The sequence below is a fragment of the Mirounga angustirostris genome, unplaced genomic scaffold (assembly GCF_029215605.1).
Source record: "Mirounga angustirostris isolate CCGP_5_RB_7025 unplaced genomic scaffold, mMirAng1.0.hap1 SCAF_1, whole genome shotgun sequence".
Classification (NCBI taxonomy): Eukaryota; Metazoa; Chordata; class Mammalia; order Carnivora; family Phocidae; genus Mirounga; species Mirounga angustirostris.
This window is the reverse complement of record NW_026991709.1, coordinates 55,086,610-55,110,724: the sequence shown is the minus strand read 5'-3', so window position 1 is coordinate 55,110,724 and position 24,115 is coordinate 55,086,610. Positions and strand designations below refer to the sequence as shown.

General features: G+C 41.8%; 1 protein-coding gene across 1 annotated transcript; it reads left to right on the top strand.

Annotated features, from left to right (window-relative positions):
- Positions 1–12,896: 12,896 nt before the first annotated feature.
- On the top strand, positions 12,897–23,322 carry DPPA2 (developmental pluripotency associated 2). The gene is made up of 7 exons (XM_045863926.1): positions 12,897–12,929; positions 15,235–15,382; positions 17,177–17,340; positions 17,433–17,486; positions 18,430–18,691; positions 20,964–21,159; positions 23,217–23,322. The coding sequence occupies exons 1-7, from the start codon at positions 12,897–12,899 to the stop codon at positions 23,320–23,322; spliced, it is 963 nt and encodes a 320-aa protein (XP_045719882.1).
- The last annotated feature ends 793 nt before the right edge of the window (positions 23,323–24,115 follow it).

The window sequence follows — 24,115 nt, the reverse complement described above, 5'->3', positions numbered from 1 at the left end:
AATGAAGAATTATATGTAATACACTTCAAAAGTTGTGGTCTATGCAAGCATGATGTATAACTATTTCATTAAAATCTTTCTTAACTTCTGTTCTTTCATATCAAGTTGCCCCAAACAGAATACTTCCCTGGCTGACCAGTGTGCCTCCCATGGATGGGCTATCTTGGGATACTTTATGTAGCTGGTGCCAAAAAAGAACTTGAGTACTGATAGCAGGCTTAGTAAATTGGGAATTTGTGTTGCTCAGAACAAAGATGGGAATGTGAATCCTTTTATTAACTTAGACTGTTTATACATGCATATTTTTTAAAAAAAAGTCACTTGTTTGGAAGGCAATGATAGTATAAAGTCATAATTCTTATAAGGAATTATTTTGCCTAATTTTGTATAAAGCAAGGCCAGAGAAAGCAGAAGGCTATAGAGGGGGAGGACATTATTCTTGGTCTCAACTCCCATACGTTACTCTCTCCACGGTCCACCCTGCTTCCACCTGTTTTGAACTATGGAGATAAGTAACATTCATTTTTTTTTAATGGAGTAGCACCACATTTTTGGACACTGATCACAAGACCTGCTTGCAGAATATGTTCACCTCAGCAGAAGGGTCCAGAAATTGTCATATTCAAGAAGAGACTTGATATTGGCCAGTTTAGCAATGCCTCAGCACAGATGCAATACAGGGAAGAAGACTCAAGTGGCCACAACTTGTTGACATGGCTAAAAGGATTGTGATAGGGCGCCTGGGTGGCTCAGTTGGTTAAGCGACTGCCTTCAGCTCAGGTCATGGTCCTGGAGTCCCGGGATCGAGTCCCGCATCGGGCTCCCTGCTCGGCAGGGGGTCTGCTTCTCCCTCTGACCCTCCCCCCCTCATGTGCTCTCTCTCATTCTCTCTCTCACAAATAAATAAATAAAATCTTTAAAAAATAATAAATAAAAATAAATAAATAAATAAATAAAAGGATTGTGATAAATAACCCAGACCAAGAGGCTGCATGATTATTATGTTCAAGGAAGAGATTAAGATCAGAGAACCATATAGCAGTAGTCTTCACTACTGTTACTACCACTTCCCAGTCCCTAGGGCGCCTGGCTGGCTCAGTCAGTAGAGCATGCAACTCTTTTTTTTTTAAAGATTTTTATTTATTTATTTGAGAGAGAGAGAATGAGAGAGAGAGCACATGAGAGGGGGGAGGGTCAGAGGGAGAAGCAGACTCCCTGCTGAACAGGGAGCCCGACGCAGGACTCGATCTAGGGACTCCAGGATCATGACCTGAGCCGAAGCCAGTCGCTTAACCAACTGAGCCACCCAGGCATCCGAGCATGCAACTCTTAATCTTGGGGTTGTAAGTTTGAGCCCCGCATGGGGTGTACCTATTACTTAAAACCTTAAAAAAAAAAAAAAAAATTAGTGCTAATCAGAAAGAGGGAAGTAGCTCAAGTTTAAGCTTCAAATAGAAAGGAAGTGATGGATGAAGCCACTTACCATTTAACAGTCCATAGTTTGGAAAATAGTTTCCCATAAGGCATCTCTCCATTTGCCATAGCTCACTTTTTACGGGCAAATGTCAACATTTTTCCTAAATTGATTTTTTTTTTAAAGATTTTATTTATTTATTTATTTGAGAGAGAGAGAGAGAAACAGCATGAGAGGGGAGAGGGTCAGAGGGAGAAGCAGGCTCCCCGCTGAGCTGGGAGTCTGATGTGGGACTCGATCCCAGGACTCCGGGACCATGACCTGAGCCGAAGGCAGTTGCTCAACCAACTGAGCCACCCAGGCGCCCTCCTAAATTGATTTCTAAGCCAAGTAATTTGGCTCTGTTCTTTACCCATCATTGAGTATAATTATAATTTCAGAGGGAAATATAAAGTGTCAATGTGCTCAGCAGAGGAGTGCCACAACCTGAGTAAACCCAATTTTCTTCCCTTTCTTCAAGACATTCAGGCAAAGAAAGTATCCCATTATGATGTGGTAATCATGCAAAGTGTCCTTCAGCTCTGTACTGCAGGGAGAATAATTGGTTAGTGGCCCCAACTTTAGCTTAACCACCATGGAGTACATGCCTACGCTAAAACTCCTATCTGCTATTCCCAGCCACTAAATGTAGCAGGAACTCTAAGGTAGGGTCAGTTTTGGGCTTAGACTCGGGGACTCCTCATCAGGCTTGCAAAACCTTTCTTGCAACTGCACTATAGTTCAAGACTCTTCCTCCCAAACTCCCTTCTCTCTCCTTCACAGGGGTCACCTTCATCATGCTCTGACATCTCTCCTAGCCTGCTGGCTCCTTTCTCCTTTTCCCTCATAGTTGTTTCCTACGGCAAACCTCTTGCGTACCTAATCTTATCTTGGCATCTGCTTCTTGGAGGACATGAACAAAAACATATGGTGCCAGGAACAGTTGAGAAAATTGATAAGATGGGATGCTGGACCTGGCTTATTCACCTGCTGGTGAACAAAAAAGGACCAATTCTGAGTGCTGTGTAAGGGATGGTTAGTCCCTCACACACAATGGTATTCAATTGCTAGAGATTTTAGTGGAGGTGACCTGGAAAAAATGTTCTAGTAGAGGAGAATGCCCTTACAAATGCAATAATTCAGGCATTTGGAAAACATAGATGTTAGGGGGTCTACAAATACAGTGGAGTTGGCTGGTTACTGGTAAGTTGTATTAATGCTCATCAATGTGATAATGAAGAACTGAGGGCCAGTAAGAAGTGTTGAAAGACTAAGCATGAGATGTGAAAGCCAAAGAGGTTCTTGTAGTTACAGAGGCCCATATCTCATGTTGATAGAAGAATGGACAGAGCTGAGCTGCAAACAGAAGCTCTGATAGCTAAAATTGCAGGACTACAGAGACTTAATATTCTAGCAAAGGCTGGTCTGTTGTGCTAAAGTCAGCAACCTGGGTAGGAACATCTTGGACCCTTAAACACTGGGTAGGTTGATGCTGAAAGTGTCAATATGTTATCTGAGGCCAGACACCCACCAGAGGATGTTCCTCAGGAGGGGAGAGAGGACCTAGCATTCACCAAGGTCATAAGAAACATGCTGGAGAGGGGGCATGAGCATTGCCAAGAAGATCAGTGGTCCTCTACAGAGATGGCTGATCGTAGGTGAGGCAGCCATAGAACTGGGCTTGCTAATGTCATTCTGGGGATGGTGGGCTCTGAAATAAATGAGCTAGATGGTGTCACTTAACCAGCAGAAACCAGGAGGCCACAGTAACCAGGAAGGTTGAAGGGCAGCTCAGGGGAGCTGACTCTTAGGGGGCTGTGGAGATGGTTAACCAAGCCTGGCATCCCTGGGGCAAAAGAGATGGGCAGCCAACAAGGATGCTGCTGCTTCTCCTTCTTCTCCTCCTCCTCCTTTTTTAATTTTCTTCTTCTTTATTTTTTTTTTTTAAGATTTTTATTTATTTATTTGACAGAGAGACACAACGAGAGAGGGAACAAAAGCAGGGGGAGTGGGAGAGGGAGAAGCAGGCTTCCTGCCGAGCCAGGAGCCTGATGCAGGGCTTAATCCCAGGACCCTGGGATCATGACCTGAGCCGAAGGCAGACACTTAACAACTGAGCCACCCAGGTGCCCCTTCTTCTTCTTTAATATGGAAGTAAATAATTACTTGTATTTTTAAATTTTTTCCCAGTTTTATTGAGATATAATTGACATATAACATTCTACGAGTTTAGGGTGTACAATATATTAATTTGATATATGTATATATTGTAAAAAAGGAGGCTTCTTAACATCTACAATCAAAAGTCAAGAATAGAGAAACCAAAAGGTAAGGGCAATCACCCTAGTAAAAAGTCACCATGTCTTGAAGCAAGGGCAAAAATGAACTATTGGGACTTCATCAAGATAAAAAGCTTTTGCACAGCAAAGGAAACAGTCAACAAAGCCAAAAGACAACCGACAAAATGGGAGAAGATATTTGCAAACGACATTTCAGTAAAGGGCTTGTAGCCAAAATCTATAAAGAACTTATCAAACTCAACACCCAAAGAACAAATAATCCAATCAAGAAATGGGCAGAAGACAGGAACAGACATTTTTCCAAAGAAGACATCCAAATGGCCAACAGACATATGAAAAAGTGCTCAACATCACTCGGCATCAGGGAAATCCAAATCAAAACCTCAACGAGATACCACCTCCAGTCAGAATGGCTAAAATTAACAATTCAGGAAATGACAGACGTTGGCGAGGATGTGGAGAAAGGGGAACCCTTCTACACTGTTGGTGGGAATGCAAGCTGGTGCAGCCACTCTGGAAAACAGTATGGAGGTTCCTCAAAAAGTTGAAAATAGGGGCACCTGGGTGGCTCAGTTGGTTAAGCGACTGCCTTCGGCTCAGGTCATTATCCTGGAGTCCCGGGATCGAGTCCCACATCGGGTTTCCTGCTCAGCAGGGAGTCTGCTTCTCCCTCTGACCCTCTCATGCTCTCTCTATCTCATTCTCTCTCTCAAATAAATAAATATAATCTTTAAAGAAAAAAAAAGTTGAAAATAGAGCTACCCTACAACCCAGCAATTGCACTACTGGGTATTTACCCCAAAGATACAAATGTAGTGATCCGAAGGGGTACGTGTACCCCAATATTTATATCAGCAATGTCCACAATGGCCAAACTTTGGAAAGAGCCAAGATGTCCATCAACAGATGAATGAATAAAGAAGATGTGGTATATATATACAATGGAATATTATGCAGCCATCAAAAAAAAACAAAAACAAAACACGAAATCTTGCCATTTGCAACAACGTGGATAGAACTAGAGGGTATTATGCTAAACGAAATAAGTCAATCAGAGAAAGACAAGTATCATATGATCTCACTGATATGAAGAATTCTTAATCTCAAGAAACAAACTGAAGGTTGCTGGAGTGGTGGGGGGTGGGAGGGGTGGGGTGGCTGGGGGATAGACATTGGTTGGGGAGGGTATGTGCTATGGTGAGCACTGACAATTGTGTAAGACTGATGAATCACAGACCTGTACCCCTGAAACAAATAATATATTTTTAAAAAAAGAAGAAGAAGAAGATAGTAGGAAGGGAAAAATGAAGGGGGAAATTAGAGGGGGAGATGAACCATGAGAGACTATGGACTCTGAGAAACAAACTGAGGGTTTTAGAGGGGAGGGGGGGTGGGGGGATGGGTTAGCCCAGTGATGGGTGTTAAGGAGGGCATGTATTGAATGGAGCACTGGGTGTTATATGCAAACAATGAATCATGGAACACTACATCAAAAACTAATGATGTAGTGTATGGTGACTAACATAACATAAAAAAAAAAAAAAAAGGTCACCAAGTCTTTCTCGGCTCCCAGACCTGAACTGATTTTCAGATCCAGAACCTACTAGGTGAGGAGATGGCTGGTTTCCTGGGAGGAAGGACTCTGTACCACTATGACAAGTATTTCTTATAATGATCCCTCAGCCTTTCCCCCAAAGGGGTCTACAGCCATTTAACCATGTTACACTGGAAAAGAGACGTGAGACATTTTGAGAATGATTGGACACAGGATCTAAACCAATATTGATACTCAAATTTTCATCATGACCCCCCCCCCCCCTTTGTTAGATTGGAGGTTTAAAGGAGGCAGGTAACAACTGGAGTTCTGGCTAAAGACTAACTCAAGGAGACTCATTGGTTTTATGAATACACCCAGGGATCATTTCCCCAAGTCTTTGAATGTATGACTGGAATTGATACACTTGACATTTGAAGTAATCCTCACATTGAGTCCTTGACTTATGGGATAAGATGTATTTCAGTGGGAAGGCCAATTCAAAACTAATGAAACTGCTTCCTATCACACCCTGATATGCATAAATCCCAAATTCTGTAGTTATGAAACTTATCTTGAGGTAGCACATGTAGGGGCCCAGGGCAAGCTGCCTGAAAATGTACCCCAATGGCATATTGATTATTTTGGATTGAAGGTACTTGGGAAACAACCAGTGCAAGGACGCTCAGACCCTCCTCTGTCCCCATGAAAGCAGGGAATAAATCTTCCATATGGGAAATAATTCTCCCTTTACTAAGTAAAAATACATCCTTATCACCAGACATGGAAACTTTAAAGTTGAGAAAGCTATAGAAATGAACCTTATTACTTTTTTACTAATCTCCTATCTCAGCCCAAATTCCAATTAGAATTCCTTATTAATTGCAGCCATCAAAAAAAAAAAAAAAGAAATCTTGCCCTTTGCAACGACGTGGATGGAACTAGAGGGTATTATGCTAAGTGAAATAAGTCAATCAGAGAAAGACAAGTATCATATGATCTCACTGATATGTGGAATTTGAGAAACAAGACAGAGGATCATAGGGGAAGGGAGGGAAAAATGAAACAATATGAAACCAGAGAGGGAGACAAACCATAAGAGACTCTTAATCTCAGGAAACAAACTGAGGGTTCCTGGAGTGGTGGGGGGTGGGAGGGATGAGGTGGCTGCATGATGGACACTGGGGAGGGTATGTGCTATGGTGAGCGCTGTGAATTGTGTAAGACTGATGAATCACAGACCTGTGCTCCTGAAACAAATAATACATTATATGGTAATAAAAAGAAAAGAATTCCTTACTAATTAAAGTTCTCAAACACTTGTTTTCTTTATCCTGTCAATTCCTCACAAATGTATTGTCCCTTTTCTAAAATGTATAAAAAACTGCTTACCTTGGTCATTTCTTTGGGTCTCAATTTCAAGATTGGGCCTCTGTGTGTACATAATCAAATTTTGGCTTTTTTTCTCCTATTAACCTGTCTCATGGAAATTTAATTCTTAGTCCAGCTGGAAGAAGTCGAAGGGTAGAGAAAGAATTTCTGCCTCCCCTACACATGTAATCAGTATTTTGTAGCATTAAGAATGGGTTGGCCAGGGGTACTTGGGTGGTACAATCAGTTAAACATCAGACTCTTGGTTTCAGCTCAGGTGGTGATCTCCCCGTCATGGAATAGAGCCCCACATTGGGCTTCATGCTCCGTGCTCTGTATTCAGTGAGGAGTAAGCTTGAGTTTCTCTCTTCCTCTCCCTCTGCCCTTTCCCACCATGTACACAAACACACACACACACTCTCTCTCTCTCTCAAATAAATAAATAAATAAATCTTAAAAAAAAAAAAAAAAAAGAATGGATTGGCTGGGTGATAATATGACCAGTTAGAGATTTCAGTAACTAGTTAGAGAGACTTCAGACAAGAAAAATGGCAATGGCAGCAGAGTTACAAGAGAGACAAAATCAAGCAAGAAGTGTATGTGATTGACTCCATAGGACTTTGATGATTTGGAGTTTAAGGAGAATTGTTATCTTTCTGCCTTTAAATCACTGGGTGGGTAATAATACATCTCAAAAGAGAAGAAATACAGTTGACTCTTGAACAACACAAGGGTTGGGGGCACTGTCCCCTGCACTATCAAAAATCCATGTATAAATTTTGACTCCCCCCAAACTTGACTACTAATAGCCTACTGTTAGCTGGAAGCCTTACTGATGACATAAAAAGCCAACTAACACATATTTTTTGTGTTATATGTTTTACATACTATATTCCTACCATACAGGAAGCTAGGGAAAAGAAAATGATATTAAGAAACTCATAAGGAAAAGGGGCTGCCTGGGTGGCTTAGTTGCTTGAGCATCTGATTCTTGATCTCAGCTCAGGTCTTGATCTCAAGGTTGTAAGTTCAAGCCCCACATTGGGCTCCAGGATGGGTATGTAGCCTACTTAAAAAAGAGAGAAAGGAAGGGAGGAAGGAAGGACGAAAGGGAGGAAGGAAGGAAGGAAAGTAAGGAAGAGAAAGGAAGGAAGAGAAAATATATTTACAGTACTGTACTATATTAAAAAAGATCTGTGTATAAGTGGACCCATGCAGTTCAAACCCATGATGTTGAAAGGCCTGCAGAAGGAGTTTGAAAGCTGGTGGGGAAGTCAGTGAGTTTATTTTTTAAATATGTTTGAAGTGCATAATAGGATACGCCAAAACTTAGGTCAGTAACAGGCAAAAAGATTGAATTAGAAATACATATGTAAGAGGGGCAACTGGGTGGCTCAGTTGGTCAAGCGTCTGTCTTTGGCTCAGCTCATGATCCCAGGGTCCTGGGACTGAGTCCCGCACTGGGCTCCTTGCTCAGCGGGGAGCCTGCTTCTTCCTCTCCCTCTGCCTGCAACTCCGCCTGCTTGTGCTCTCTCTCTGTCAAATAAATAAATAACATCTTAAAAAAAAAAAAAGAAATACATATGTAGGAGTCATCAGCATGTAGGTGGTAGCTGAAATTAAAGAAATGGACGAGGCTGCTCTAGGAAAGCATAAGGCATGGTCAAGAGTAGAGAAATGAACCCTATGGGACACCAGTATTTTAGGAGTTAAACAGTGAAAAAAGAGGGAAAAACCATTAGATGAATGGAAAGGAACTTGAGTAAGAAGATATGTTCAGAAAGTTGAATTGTGAAAGGGGGCGATAATAGTGGGCAGATGTTTGTGTGCCTCCTTAAATCACCTTTTGTGATGCTCTCATTTGTGAATTAATCAGAATAAAGTGATATTCTCCCCCCCAAAAAAAGCATGATTGTGTCAAAGAAGATGGGTGTACACACACGAGTGTGTTTCATTTAAGTGGGACACGTTTAAAATATTTGTGTCCTGGAAGGGAAGAACCTGCAAAGAGGGAAAGGTAGAAAACTCTGGAAGGAACAAGTAAGTGATGAGGACCTAGGAGCAGGGAGCCTGGGCTTACTTTACTTAAGTCTCCATCCTTCCTCATCCACCATCCTCAGAGAGTAGGGCAATTGCTTAGTTCCTACACTTGCTGGTAGAGCTATACCTAATTTTGCAACTATTACTGGAGAATCTATAGCTAAATCAGTTCCCTGTCCAAAGTTGCCCTCCCCACATCATTTCCCCAGGACTGTGGAGCTCTGTTCAGCCACATCCTCTGAATTATATAGTATGGTAGAGGACAGATAACGGGTCTGGATTCTAAATTTAAATTCTCCTAATAATGACTGTTACACATGATCCCAAAGACATATTTAATAAAAAAAAAAAAAAGCAAAAATGCTCATTTATTTCTCAATCAGAAGGTGAGGATTGTAACTATTGTTCTAAAGTAGAAATGTATTCAATAATCCTTTTAGGTGGGAATTTCTTGAAATGAAGGATGTGGCTAAGTTGGGATCATCTTTCAGTGTAATTTTCATTTTCTTCCTCAGGACACTGAAGAACTCAGTAGGTGTCCCTTCCGCTTAGTAGTGATACTGAACCATACTTTCCAAACTGTTTCTCAGAAACTTAGGGTTCTGTGGGATTGCCTTACGGGTTTTTATTTCCCGATAAGAGTTCCCTCACTTTTTGTTTTTTGAAGTATGATGATCTAATTGGCTTTATTAGGAGAGTTGCTTCACTTTTATCTACTATATATTGGTGCTTCATAAACATTTACTCTTGTAGAAATTTTGAAAAGCACTTATTTAAATAAGAAACATATGCATTCATAAATATTTAACTTACAATATAGTAAATAAAATATATTTGAAATAGGTAATACATTTTTACTTCAAAACTATTGTCTGTTATTGGAATAAATGTTAAACATAAGTATTCATAAACAACTTTTTTTCTTTAAAAGAAAAATTTCTATCCTACAGCCTAAATTGTATTTTATAGATTAGCATTCTTTCAATGGCTTCTTTCGAGCTTTTAGGTATATACTGAGCCGCAAACTTAAGTTGGTACAATATGAGAGTTGTTTGTTGCACGTAATTAAGAGCTTGCTTTGAACCAGGCACTGTGCGGAGCACCAAGAGAAAAAAAGATGAGTGTGAGAACTTCAGAGTGTCACAGTCTGGTAAGACAGAGTCACATCAGTCTTGGATCAGCGTTTGCACCATATCCTTTAGAAGCAGCGCGAAGAGGGACTTCACTCAAAAGGGAATCACATGGGATGGGGGGGGAGAAGGCGGACACTAATGCAATCTGTATAGCTAGCATTGATTGAGCCTCTATTCTGAGCCAGACACAGTGCAAGGCTCTGTGTAGACCGAGGGTAACCCACACATCTGGCCATGGCTCTCTGGAGCCTGCTGTCTAATTGGGGAGATGAAATTAAACAAGTAAAACCCCAACTATATACAGAATAACACATTCAAATGAACTCTATGAAGGAAAAGAGTGAGAAAATAACAGGAGCAAAATTTTAAGGGTGACTCCAAGAAATTGGCGTTTAAGTTTAAAGAATCTGATAGAGGTGCTAATGATCCCTACAATGACAATAGTATTACAATTTGAAAATGTATCAAATTAAATGTTGTACACTTTATTTTATTTTTTAATCTGTTTATTTGAGAGAAAGAGAGAGCAATGAGCAGGGTGAGGGGCAGAGGGAGAAGCAGGCTCTCCACAGAGCTGGGAGCCAGACGTGGGGCTGGATCCCGAGACTCCAGGATCATGACCTGAGCCGAAGGCGGACACTCAACCGACTGAGCCACCCAGGCGCCCCTAAATGTTGGACACTTTAAATTTACACAATGTTATATGTCAAAAACACTTCAATGGAAAAAAATAAGTTTGAAGAATGAGGAGCCAGATGAGTGAAGAGGAAAAAGTGTTAAAAAAAAAAAAAAGCCATCCCCGAATCTCTTCAAAGCAATTTACAATAAATGCAAAGGATAGAAGAATAGGCTAAATGGAGCAACAAATGAAATTAACAAAATCCAGATAGGAGACTACAGGAAATTCACACAATTCTTTAAACAATAGCAAGAACAGTAACAAAAAATTCTAAGAAAAATAAAAGATGGAAGGAGAATTTACAGGTTGGTATTTCCTTCAAAATAACCCAGGAGAGAGGGACTAGGGGGTGGTTTTGATGAAATCAGGTTGGCTGGATGTCAACAGTTGTTGAAACTGGATGATGGATACATGAGGCTTCATATTGTCTGCTTTTGCACGTGTTTGAATTTTCCCATAATATAACCTTTTCAAAGAGGAGGGAGGAAAATCAGTAAAATAACTGTATTGTAATAAATGCTAAGAGAAAAAAATATGGTAATGAAATGCTTTTTCCACTGGAAGTTCTGCCCTAGCCTAAGACATTGGTATCAGTACAGGATACCAGGTGGGCTACCTTCTAAAACCAGCCAGAAAAAGCGCACCAGGTGGGGTCACACCCAAGTGGGTGTAGACAGTACTTTCTAGGCTGAATTTCCATGGGCTGATTTAGTTTCCATCCTGGAAGGGAGGAGCCAGGATTCCAACCATTATCTGCCTAATCCAAACGCATTTGGTCACACCCTGATCTAGTCAAGGTTTCTAGACTTTAGGTGCAAAAGAATTACCCTAAGGGCTTGTTGAATTTTGAGTCCTGCCCTCAGGGATCCAATTCGGGAGGTCTGGGGTAAAGTCTTCTAATTTATTTTTCCAAACAGTTCTTCATTAAACTGAAGCTGAGCGCTTGCAGACCACACGTTGAATATAGTATATGCTAAATTAAACTGATCTAGGCTCCCTGGGTCCTGAGACCAAGGGACCAGACCATTTTCCTAGGGACAGAGAAAGCCCACAGTGAGAGCAATGGTGGCCGGTGTTGCCACACTCTTTGTATTTTCCTTTAGTAGCCCTGGCTCCTTAGAGTGACCTACGAAAACATCTGTGACTTCTCTAGCCTCATCTTTCCAGCAGTTCCCAAATGCTTGCAGCTCTGTATTCATTAGTCCATCACTTGCCTTAGTCTTTTGGCTTTTGCTGCTCCTATCCTGAACAGCCAAACGTTTCCCTTTATAGCCACCTCACCAGTAAGGCAGATTTAATGTTTGTGTTTAGAACTAAATCCAGGAATTTAAATCTAATCTCCCAGTGAATGACACACCCATGGGCATAAATCAGTTATGAAATACCTCTGATTCGGGGCGCCTGGATGGCTCAGTCGTTAAGCATCTGCCTTCAGCTCAGGTCAGGGTTTTGGGATCGAGCCCCACGACTTGGGCTCCCCGCTCAGCGGGAAGCCTGCTTCTCCCTCTCCCACTCGCCCTGCTTGTGTTCCTTCTCTCGCTCTCTCTCTCTGTGTCAAATAAATAAATAAAATCTTAAAAAAAAAATACCTCTGATTCTTTTTTTTATTCCCTCCATAGTAACATCATTCAATCCATCACCAATATTGTCCTAGAGATGTTTCAAAAATATTTTTTTATTCAATTGCAATGTGTTAGCAAGAATTCGTCACTTCCAGTTTTCTCTCAAGTCTCACCTTAAACAAATAAAGACAAAAATATTTTTAAATTATTATTATTTTTTTAAAGATTTTTAGTTATTTATTTGACAGAGAGACACAGCGAGAGAAGGAACACAAGCAGGGGGAGTGGGAGAGGGAGAAGCAGGCTTCCCGTGGAGCAGGGAGCCCGACGCGGGGCTCGATCCCAGGACCCCGGGATCATGACCTGAGCGGAAGGCAGACGCTTAACGACTGAGCCACCCAGGCGCCCCTAAAATTATTATTGTTATTATTATTTTAAGTAAAGTCTGCGTCCAACATGGGGCTCAAACTCACAGACCTCGAGATGAAGTCTCAGGCTCTAACCACGGGGCCATCCAGGCCCCCCAAATCTTCATTTTAAAATGTATTAAAATGTATTAGGAGTGATATTAATTACCCAATAACTCACCTGTCATATAATGGACAAGACGGGGTGTAAAACCGACGGCATTAATCACACCCTCAGATAGTGTGGGAGGGGAAGAAGAGCAGGAAGGAAAACAGCTCTTCTGGGAAACAGGAAGTAGACAGAGACATTTGCTTATAAAAGGAGAAATCAGGTTGGAAGCCCTCAGGTGAAAAAGAGTGAAGCGCAGATGTCGTAAGATTGCTACTAGCTTTGCCTTCCTCTGACTGTTCCTGGAAATGGCGCACTCCAGTTACGAGAACACTGAGCAGGTAAGTGTAGTTCCGACAGAACGAATTTTCCCCCCAGACTTACTTTTCAGACTTTCCGGAGCTTGCTTACGTTTCCTTCGTGCCCCCGATTTTAGTTTCTGGGTGTAAGAAATCTCCGGTCTTGGAGTCTCTCCTCTTTGCAAGTGGATTATTACTTTCATTGCACGATTGTGGCTTTGAGAAAATTCGGGTGAGAGTGAAAAAGACAGAGTAAAGAGTGCCCTTCCTAAGCCGAAGTAAGAGAGGGATTCTGTAGAAAGATGTAGCTGGGCAAGAGAAAAACGTGAAGAAGTGGAGAGCGACAATAAAAAGAAAGTGAGAAAAGGTAATGTGGGTAAGGTCAGAAAGTGAGGTGACCAATTTGGTTTCTTTCCTCTGGGAGTGTGTCCTACTCCTAGACAGTAAGTATATGGTGGTGGGCGAGTCCTATCGCTGGCCTGAGCCCCCACGTATCTCTGGAGTGGAGTCGTGCTCCCCCGGTTCCTTTGTATGAATGTGTGCGGGAGTGCTTTGGAAGTTCGCAGGGGCGCCCGGCTCGCTCCCGCGGTGGAGCCTGTGAGCCTCGATTTGGGGGTTCTAAGTTCGAGCCCCACGCTGGGTGTAGAGATTACTTAAAAATCGAATCCTAAAAAAGAAGTCATACATATGCAGGATGAGAGTGTGAGCAATGGGAAGCCACTGAAGGGAGGGAAGTGGGAAGGGCGTGGCCCCATCAGATCCACTTGGCTGTTCTGAGCAGAAAGTACTGGCAATACTTGGAATGGAGTGGAGTGGAATGGAGTTTATTTACCTTTGGATTTGGGAGGAAACTTTTTTTTTCTTTTTTAAGATTTTATTTATTTGACAGAGAGATAGCAGATAGTGAGATCAGGAACACAAGCAGGGGGAGTGGGAGAGGGAGAAGCAGGCTCCCCGCGGGGCAGGGAGCCCGATGTGAGGCTCGATCCCAGGACCCTGGGATCATGACCTGAGCCGAAGGCAGACGCTTAACGACTGAGCCACCCAGGCGCCCCTGGGAGGAAACTTTGAAGCATAGTATACTCTATGGCATGGTTCATTTAATTTTTGAGACTCAGTTACCTAATTTTTAAAATAGGAAAACTGATAAATTACTATAAATGTGCTCTGAAGATTAAATGACAGAAATACAGAAAGCACCTAGCACAGTGCATGTGTACTATACAAAACCAGTAAATGTTAGCTCCTTACTACCTATCCATTCTATTTTTCTTTCATTAGATCATTAAAAGAGTTCTGACTGCCCACTCGGTGCTGGGCACTTTTGAGTGTTGCTGTGATTGCAACAGAGTAAAATGTATATTCATTCCCCTCAGGTCATGGAGCTGAAATAAGGCCAGTATGGCTGGATCTCAGAATGCTCAGGGGTCTTGAGCTGAGTGACAGGCAGAGGTCAGACTCCAGAAATTTGTAGGTCACACAAGGGAGTTTTGTCTTTAACCTGAATAGCAATGATAAGCCATTGAAGTGTTTTTGTTTTTGTTTTTTTTTAAAGCAGGAGAGCAGTCTTCAGAAAGAATGGTGTCAGAATGGAGTTTGGAATGCTAGGAAATTATTGCATCTACCAGTGAGAGTTGATGATAGCTGGAGTTGGGAATTATCGGGAATCATGATAGAAGGTGGGAAGGCAGGAACTCGTTCCGTACAGATTTAGCAGATAAAATGCAAGTATTTGTTTTAGCTGAGGGAGAGGAAGGCCTTGAGAGAGGTGGTTTCCCCAAACTTGAGACCTATCCTTTCATTTACATCCACCTGTAAATCTACTTTTGTCAATTTCCTCATTGTTTCTCTTACCATTTTTTATTTTTATTTTTGACAAGGTTTTATTTATTTATTTGAGAGAGAGAGAACACAAGCATGGGGAATGGCAGGCAGAGGGAGAAGGAGAAGCAATTTCTCCGATGAGCGGGGAGCCTGACGGAGGCTCAATCCCAGGACCCCAGAATCATGACCTGACTGAAGGCAGATGCATAACTGACTGAGCCACCCAGGCACCCCTCTTGCCATTTTTTTTTTAAATGTTAAATTATTAAAATGATCTCTATACCCAACATGGTGCTCGAACTTACAACCCCGAGATCAAGAGTCACACACCTCGTAGCCAGGCAACCCTGTTTCTCTTATCTAATAAATGGTCTGCTAATCAACATCAAATTCAAGGAATCACTGTGAGTCTTCTCTCCAGCCACCTACTGGTTTCTGAGTTTCTTATTAATTGTGCTTTGAAAGTAAGCAGTTAGTTTTATGGTATCAGATGAGAATCCTCAATTGACATTTCCTTTTCCAGAATTTCTCAGAGGAGGCATTAGAGGAAGAAAGTGTGATTCTCACATTGGTTCCAGTTAATGAGGAACCTAATGAAGAACCTCAAATGGAACCAAGTGTTTCTTCAACTTCAGAAGTCAGCCTGAAGATGCCTGGGTCAAGCGATAAAGGTATGAGGAAGGATTGCTCAGTTTGCTGCTCCCCCAGCCCTGGGAAGCCCAGGAAAAAGATTTCTGTTTCTTATCCTTTGACTGTACAAATCTTAAATCTTAAATCTTACCTTGATCACCTGTGGTGAGAGAGTTCTCAAACTCCCACACTTCTCAATTGCTAGGCACCATGCCTTGCTTTTAAGACACACAAAATAGGCATGTGGTGTGCCTTGGACAGGGCATGGTTCTTATAGTCAGCTAGATAGGAATTCAAATTCCCAACCCAGGAAACTCAATCTTGTCTTCGTTTTGGTTAATACATACTTTACATATCTCTTGTAAAGACAAGTGATTTTTTCCAGCTTTGAAATATAATCAGCATTTAACCTTGTGTAATCTTAAGGTGTACAATGTGATGATTGATAAAAACACATTTATATTGCAAAATGATTACCAAAATAAGGCTAAGTAGCATATCCATCACCTCACACAGTTCCCTACTCCCATTCCATCCCATGGTGAGAACATTTAAAGATTTGCTCTCAGCAACTTTATTTTTTATTTTTTTGAGAGAGAGAGAGCGTGTGTTTGCATGCATGAGCAAGCACATGTGGAGGGTGGGGAGGGGCAGAGGGAGAGGGAGAGAGAAACTTTTTGTTTTTGTTTTTTAAGTTTTATTTATTTATCAGAGAGGGAGAAAGAACAAATGCACAAGCAGGGGGAGCGGCAGGTAGAGAGAGAAGCAGGGACCTGGCTGAGCAAGGAGCCTGATGTGGGACTTGATCTCAGGACACTGGGATCACGACCTGAGCCGAAGGCAGGTGCTTAACTGGCTGAACCACCAAGGCATCCTGAGAGAGAGAATCTTAAATAGGCTCCATGCTCAGCGCAGAGCCTGATGTGGGGCTCAATCTCACGACCCTGAGATCATGACCTGAGCCCGAACTCAAAAGGGTCAGATGCTTAACCGATTGAGCCATCCAGGTGCCCCTGCTCCAGCAACTTTAAAACACACCGCATAATAGTGTTAATAATAGTCACTACGATGTACATTAGATCCCCAGAACTTATTCATCATATAGCTGAAAACTTGGACCCCTTCATCAACATCCCCTCAGATTAGTATTTTGCTTGGTAAGTAATTACTGATCAAATATCTAACAGCTCTTACTGTCATGACCCTTTGAATCTGTTCTTAGTGCTTCACATAAAGGCATCAAATAAGTATTTTCAGAATGATTTTATTTTCTGGGCCATGAACGAGGACTTCAATGCAAAGTAAACAGTGATAGGTTACACCCAAGCAGTGAGGTGAGATGGGGTGCTGCCAAGGAAAATGAGGTAGGCTGATGGAATGCAGGATCATTGGTGGTTGGGTGGTTTCTTTGAGTTCTCTAAAGACAACTAGTGTTTCTGGTCCAAAATCTAGACATTTTGGAATAGCAATCCAATATAATGTTCTATCCAGGTTCTGGGATTGGGCTCCTTGCTCAGTGGGGAGTGTGCTTCTCCCTCTGCCTGTCGCTCTCCCTGCTTGTGCTCTCTCTCTTTCTCTGACAAATAAATAAAATCTTTAAAAAAAAAAAAGAATTTCAAAATGTAGGTTTGATTTCCAGATCTGCCATTTTAATGGAGATGTGATCTTGGGTAAGTCCTTTAATTACAGAATCTATTACTTGTAATAGAGGAAAAATAGTTGTGTGTGTGTGTGTGTGTGTGTAAATTGGGTTGTAAGAAATTAGCAAGAACTTTGTTAAATTGTCATCTTAAAAATACTAAATTATTACTACTTTGATTTCCTTCTTTTCTCAGTTTGTCATCCTCAAATAAATGAACAATTCAAGTTTTGCCCAAAACATAGTTGTGGTAGTACACCAATCCTTCCCTTGCCAACCAGTTTGCCTCCATTTAATAAAGTACGCTGGGACACTTTGCGGAGCTGGTGCCAACAATTGAATTTGAGTACCGATGGCCGGGTGAGTACACTGGTGGGAAACTCTGCAGCACACAGCAAGTGTGGAAAGCTTTGCCAATTTGTAATTTTCATTTCCCATCTTAATGTCCTCAGAAAATAGAGGTTTATCTGAGGCTCCAGAAACATGCTTACCCTGAAATAAACCAGGTGAGTAAGGAGTGTGATGACAGTGTAAAGGTGAGTTCTGACTGAATTGTTCTTTCTATCCCACCATCTCTATAGATGTTGTATCTCTAAGGCAAGATTTCTCAACCAGGGCAATTGACATTTTGGGTAAAGAAGATGTTGTAGATATAATACAAAGGAATATTACTCAGCCATAAAAAAGAATGAAATCTTTGCCATTTACGACAATATGGATGGACCTAAAGGGTATTAAGTCAAATAAGTCAGACAGAAAGACAAATAGCATATGATTTCACTTATATGTGGAATCTAAAAAACCAAACAAACAAAACAGAAGCAGACTCATAGAAACAGGGAAAGATCTGGAGGTTGCCTGACAGAAGAGGTGTGGGGGGCTGGACAAAATAAGGGATAGGAATTTAAAGTTACTAACATCCAGTTATAAAGTACATAAGACATGGGGATGCAATGTACAGCATAGGGTATATAGTCAGTCATATTATAACAACTTTGTATGGTGACAGATGGTAGCTAGACTTACACAGTGATCACTTGGTAATGTATGTAAATGTTGACGCACTATGTTTTACACCTGAAACTAATATAATATTGTATGCGAACTACACTTCAATTGGAAAAAAAAAAAAGACTCTTGCCTTTTTGGGCCAAATAATTTGTTTTGGTTGGGGGTGGGGCTATCTGGTGCATTTTAGGCCTAAACATCCCTGACCTCTACCCACTACATCTCAGTGGCAATGCCTTCTGCTTCCCCCACTCCCCTGCCCCCAGTTTTAACAATCAAAAATTTCTCCAAGTTGCTCTAAGGAAACTAATAATCCTAAATATTTCCTACACTTACCACACATGGGTCAATGTATAAAAAATGATAAAATTGACACAAAACACAAAAGTCTTCAGGGGCAGTAGCACTTCGCTGAAAACTCACCATGAATCCCATTTGCAGAATATTCCTGAAACATCACCAGAAGCTAAATTGCAGTCATGTTCGAGGAAAGGCAAGATGTTGACCAAGAAAGCAAGGCTTTGGAAAAGTTGTAAGAAGAGTGAGAGAGAGGAAGGGATTAATACCGTCGAGGTGGTAACTTCAGCACAGGAAGGCATGTTGGCAGCATGGTCAAGAATTGCTGCAAGAGCCAGTCAATCCAAGTCTGTGAATTCACGTTCCATTCCTGCTTCTGTTGAGACCTTTCTGCTGCAAGCCTCTGGTAAGATCAGCCTTAAAAGGGGCACCTGGCTGGCTCAGTCCATAGAAGATACAAACTTTCGATCTCATGGATCATGAGTTCAAGCCCCCCCCATTGGGTGTGGAGCCTACTTTTTAAAAAATAGACTGACTACTAGTCCAGAGAAAGAAGGTTAAATTTTGTTAGTCCCATACTGAAAGGCAGTAAAAGGGAAAGAGTGAAAATATCATAGATTGGATATTAGATTTACTTAGGAATTATCTTTTCATTGACAGGTAGTCAAGTTTTGTGTGGACCAATGTCTGAGCTAGGTGATTGAGTGGTGACCCTTTCTCATCATAAGCAGAAGTTCAAGGTGGGAAGAAAGCATAATCTGATAATGTGGTCAGCCACAATGTGAGGCCTTCCCCTTTCTCTCCCTTCGAAGGCCATCGTAACACAGTGAACAAGCACGCGAGTGTTAAAGCTGAACAGCTTTGGTTCAGATCCTTATTTCCTAGTCCAATTAGATTGTTCCTTAGGCTTTTAAATTTTTTTAAAGATTTTATTTATTTGAGAGAGCCTAGGTGCCTGGCATTGGCAGGTTACTTAGTGTAAGCCCTGGTATCCTGATGTACAAAGTGCTGATTGCAACTATTCTGCATCACAGAATAATTTTGAGCCTTGCAAGATACCACTTGGCACATTAAAAGTAGGCCCATTTGGGGCCCTTTTCCTCTTAAGGGATCTTGAGAGGAACTTAGGCCCACTTTTGGCCAACTCCCACTCCCGTGTGTCATAGTTCTGTTTTCATGTCTAGCACAACCCATCTCAGGCCAGCACAAAGTCCTCTTCCTTCTTTTTGGCTTGAATTTTTTTCCTCTCTCCACCCCATTACCAGAAGTGTTCAGGGTTTTTGTTATATGCAGGGCTGATGTTCCCTCACAAGAAATCCAGCCAAAAGGAAGAAAGGGAGCTGAAATTGGCCTCCTGTCTGCACCCCACGCTGCACTCCCTTCGGTGAGGAGGAGCGGGCACTTTTTGCTGAATCGCACAAGCATTGTGCAGCCCCGGAGCCGTCTCTGGAGGACTGCTTTCCCGAAGAGGACACCTCTTTCCGATTTTCATTAATGTGCCGTATGAGCTAGTAACATCTCACACACGCTAACTCAGCCTTTTAGTTCCTCTTCATTCAGCAGTTATTAAGCACCTACTGCGATCCAGGAGCGTGCCTGGCCTCCGGATATACTCTGCGGAACACACGTGGTGTCTAGTCTCGGCTCACAGTCTGGAGAGATTTTACAGACATTTAAGCCCCCAGTGACTGCTCCTTTCTCTCAATTGCATACAGTTGATACCTGTAGGACTTTGTGTCCTCTCAAATTTCCCATCTTCCCAATTAGATTGTTCCTTAGGCTTTTAATTTTTTTTTTAAAGATTTTATTTATTTGAGAGAGCAAGCGAGAGTGTGCTGCACGCACACGAGCTCAAGAGCCTGGGGAGGGGGGGTGTAGAGGGAGAGAGAAGCGGACTCCCCACTGCGCAGATGCAGGGCTCCATCCCAGGACCCTGAGATCATGACCTGAGCCGAAGGCAGAGGCTTAACCGACTGAGTCACCCAGACGCCCTATTCCTTAGATTTCTAAACAAAGATCCTTTAGCCTGTTTTGTGTAGCTGAGGCAGTGTAACGTAATGGCTGGGTAAATGGGCTGTCAATCAGAATATCTGGATCCATGTCTTGGTTCTGGGAAAATTATGATATTTAACACGATAAACTACAGTTGCTGTACCTGCAAATAAAAGTAAAGAGAAGGTAAATACTAATAATGCTCTTAAGAATAAATGTATTCAGAGGCGCCTGGGTGGCTCAGTCGGTGAAGCGTCTGCCTTCGGCTGGGGTCATGATCTCAGGGTTCTGGGATCGAGTCCCGCATTGGGCTCCCTGTTCAGCGGGGAGCCTGCTTCTCCCTCCGCCTCTGCCGCTCCCCCTGCTTGTGCTCTCTCTCTCTCTCTTTCTCTCTCTCAAATAAATAAAATCTTAAAAAAAAGAATAAATATATTCATACATGTAAACCACATAGCAAAATCTTGGACACAGAGCAACCATTCCAAAAAGTTAATTGTTAGCCCTTGTGCTATATAATTTGTGAAGTCAGATTATAGTATCTTCAGTGTACATTTTTCTTACTTTTCATTCAGTTGATTCATGAATAGAACATAAGAGCAAAACCAAGAGTGACTTGCCGAGAGGTTGGATTAGGGCGCCATTACTTGATTTTTGCTGTTTATATTTGCTTCTCTTCCCCTCCTCAGGTGTCCGGTGGTGTGTGGTCCATGGCAGACCTCTCTTGGCAGACACACAAGGCTGGGTTCGCCTGCAGTTTCATGCAGGTCAGGCCTGGGTGCCTGACACCCCCAAGAGGATGATCTCTCTCTTCCTGTTACCTGCCTGCACGTTCCCATCCCCAGGCCTAGAAGACAATATGTTATGCCCTGAATGTGCTAAGAGGTAACCCTTAAGTATTTTTCTAAGTATGGTATACTTAGAGATGTCTGGATAGGTTTCTGAATAATTTAGTAGGAGAAGGCGGAGGGCAATAAGCTGTTTGCTTAATTTGCCGTATAGTTCAGGCAAAAATAGGAAACAAAAAACAGTAGTGGATTAGAACTCGGATAGATGTGGCTTCGTCTTAGAAACCCTAACAAAGTGTTCAAGTTAGAACCTTAACTGCCTCCATTTTAGAGACATGTTTTAAGGGAAAAAAAAAAGACTTGGAGTTCACATGTCAGATTCTTTACTAGGGATATACAAATTAGTAAGACAAAGTCCATGTAGCTCTCTGGAATGAAAAGGAGTAAGAGATGCTATGAAAATGTAGGGGTAGTTCTTATGTTGGAGTAGCTTAGGGAAACTTCCCAAGGGATTACATGTACTGAAGAAGAGTTTACCATTTGGGAAGTAATAATTAAGTTGGTCTAAATAGTGGAAACAGCCCATACAAATACATGGAAGTGAAAGAATATGACGTATCTAGAAATTGCAAACAGGTCAGTATGTTTGAAGCTTATACTGACTAATAAGTGGGAAAGGGAGGAGCAGACCACTGCAAGTTTGTTTTTGTTTCCCCAAATTTTATATCTATATAAAAGGTCTCATATTATCCTCTTAATTCCTTAGTCACTTTTGGGACATGGACTCCTTTGAGAATATGATAACCATATACTCACCATCCAGGGGAATACACAATGAGCATACACATAAGCCCTGCTTTAGATTTTATGTAGACCATAGCACTCCTAATGTTTGAGTACAAAATTCAGCTTTTGACAGTGGAATTGGGTGGAGGTGATATGAAATGAGAGTGGAGGAAAACTAAGGCTTTTTTAAGGAAGTGGATTGAAATCTTGGAACAGAAACTCAATTTGAAGGTAAGAGATTACTATAATAATTCTGGAAAGATAATCTATGAGCTTGGCAAAGAATTTAAAGAGGAATGGAACAAATTTAAGAGATGTAGGAGTACAAGGAATAGTTGTTATCTTATTAGATGGAGAGGCAGCAGTCCGGTTCAGGGGCCAGGAATGTGATACATGGGACATGCTGGCCAGGGGTCTAGAGTTCTGGGAGAAGTGTAGGCTAGAGAGAAGCACATTCGGGAGTCTTTACCATCTAAATTGTGCATAGGCGGATGTAGAGGAAAGAACCCAAAAGAGAATCAGCATATCAATGGCAGGTGAGTAATGGGGACTAAAAAAGTACAGGTGGAGGCTGAAAGATTAGCGGAAAAAGAAAGCAGTAGGCACAGAGTTTCAGAAGGAGATGGTTGGCTGTGAGGTGGCCAGGTAAGACTATGGCTAATGACGTGTTGTTGGGAATGTCAGTTTAGGACACCATTGGTGGTGGCCTTTTTGAGGATATGTTGAGAGGGGCAGTGGAAACAAAATAGGGTAGGGGTGCCTGGGTGGCTCAGTCGTTAAGCGTCTGCCTTCGGCTCAGGTCATGGTCCCAGGGTCCTGGGATCGAGCCCCACATCGGGCTCCCTGCTCAGAGGGAAGCCTGCTTCTCCCTCTCCCACTCCCCCTGCTTGTGTTCCCTCTCTTGCTGTGTCTCTCTCTGTCAAAAAAATAAATAAAATCTTAAAAAAAAAAAAAAAAAGAAAAGAAAAGAAAAGGGAAAGTGTAAATATAAAGGAAGTGGAACTGGGGTGCCTGGCTGCCTCAGTCAGTAGAGCGTGCTACTCTTGATCTCGGGGGTCATGAGTTTGAGCCCCAAGTTGGGTGTGTAGAGATTACTTACAAATAAACAAATGTTAAAAATAAAAAAAAAAAATAAGTAAAGAAAGTGTATGGTATTGTAGTATGTAGAATATGAGCCCTGATATTAAGTGGACAGTCCTGTTCCTTCCTTCACCACAGAAAATCTTTTTACCCACCATTCTTAGGGATGGGGCAAACTACTAAGGAACTCCAGAAGTGGATTCCTTATTTATTGCGGTGGGTATGGAATGGTCTATCTTACTCTAAGAATTTTTCAAAATTCTTCTCTAATCCTAAATTTCTTTATAGAAATAAGAAGATGATGAAAAGACTAATTGCACTGGGGAAGGAAAAGCGACCTCGTTTGAAGAGACCAACATTCCCTTTGGATGGGCCATATGTTAATAAGGAATAAATGGTGGAGAGCCCACAGCTACCATTGACTTGCATCCCAGTGATTGATTGCTGTGCTCTGTCCTAGCCAGCCTCAGTGTTGCTTGATACCTTGAGTACAGATGTGAATGTCTGGATTTTGTACTGGACGTTTGCCAAGAAATTACTACTACTCCTGCTTCAAGTATTTGGTTCTATAGATTATAATTTAGTTCTGCTTTAATTAATAGATTTTTATAAGTTTTAGGTTTTCAGAAAAATTGAGCAGAAAGTACTACTGAGTTCTGAAATACTGCTCCAGCCCCTTCCCCTACTGTCAACAGCCTGCACCAGAGTGGTACAGTTGTCAAACCTACATTGACTTACCGTTACCACCCAAAGCCCATAGTTTACAACAGGGTTCACTTTGTGTTTTGTATAGTCTGTGGGCCTTGACAAGTATATAATGGCCACCCACGTCCACCATTACAGTGTCATCAAAATAGCTTCCCTGCTCTAAAATTTTCATGTTCCATCTATTCAACACTCTCTTCCCTCCAACTCCTGACCACTCTGCAGCTTTGCCTTTTCGAGAATGTCATACGTTTGGAATCATACGGTAGCCTTTTCAAATTGAGTAATTTCACAACAATATGCATTTAAGATTCCGCCTTTTCAAGGCTTAATATCCCACTTCTTAGCGCTAAATAGCCCATTGCCTGCATGTTCCTCAGTTTGTTTATTCATTCACATCCAACTTTTAGCAGTTACGAGTAAAGCTGCTATAAACATTTGTGTGCAGGTTGTTTGGGCATATGTTTTCAGCTTAGTTAGGT

What these genes read in the sequence shown, in the direction of transcription:
- DPPA2 (XM_045863926.1), top strand. Translation starts at nt 12,897, where the DNA reads ATGGCGCACTCCAGTTACGAGAACACTGAGCAG. An exon ending in CTTTCTGCTGCAAGCCTCTG is followed by an intron (nt 18,692 to 20,963) that starts GTAAGATCAGCC and finishes TCCCCTCCTCAG; the next exon opens with GTGTCCGGTGGTGTGTGGTC. An exon ending in TGCCCTGAATGTGCTAAGAG is followed by an intron (nt 21,160 to 23,216) that starts GTAACCCTTAAG and finishes ATTTCTTTATAG; the next exon opens with AAATAAGAAGATGATGAAAA.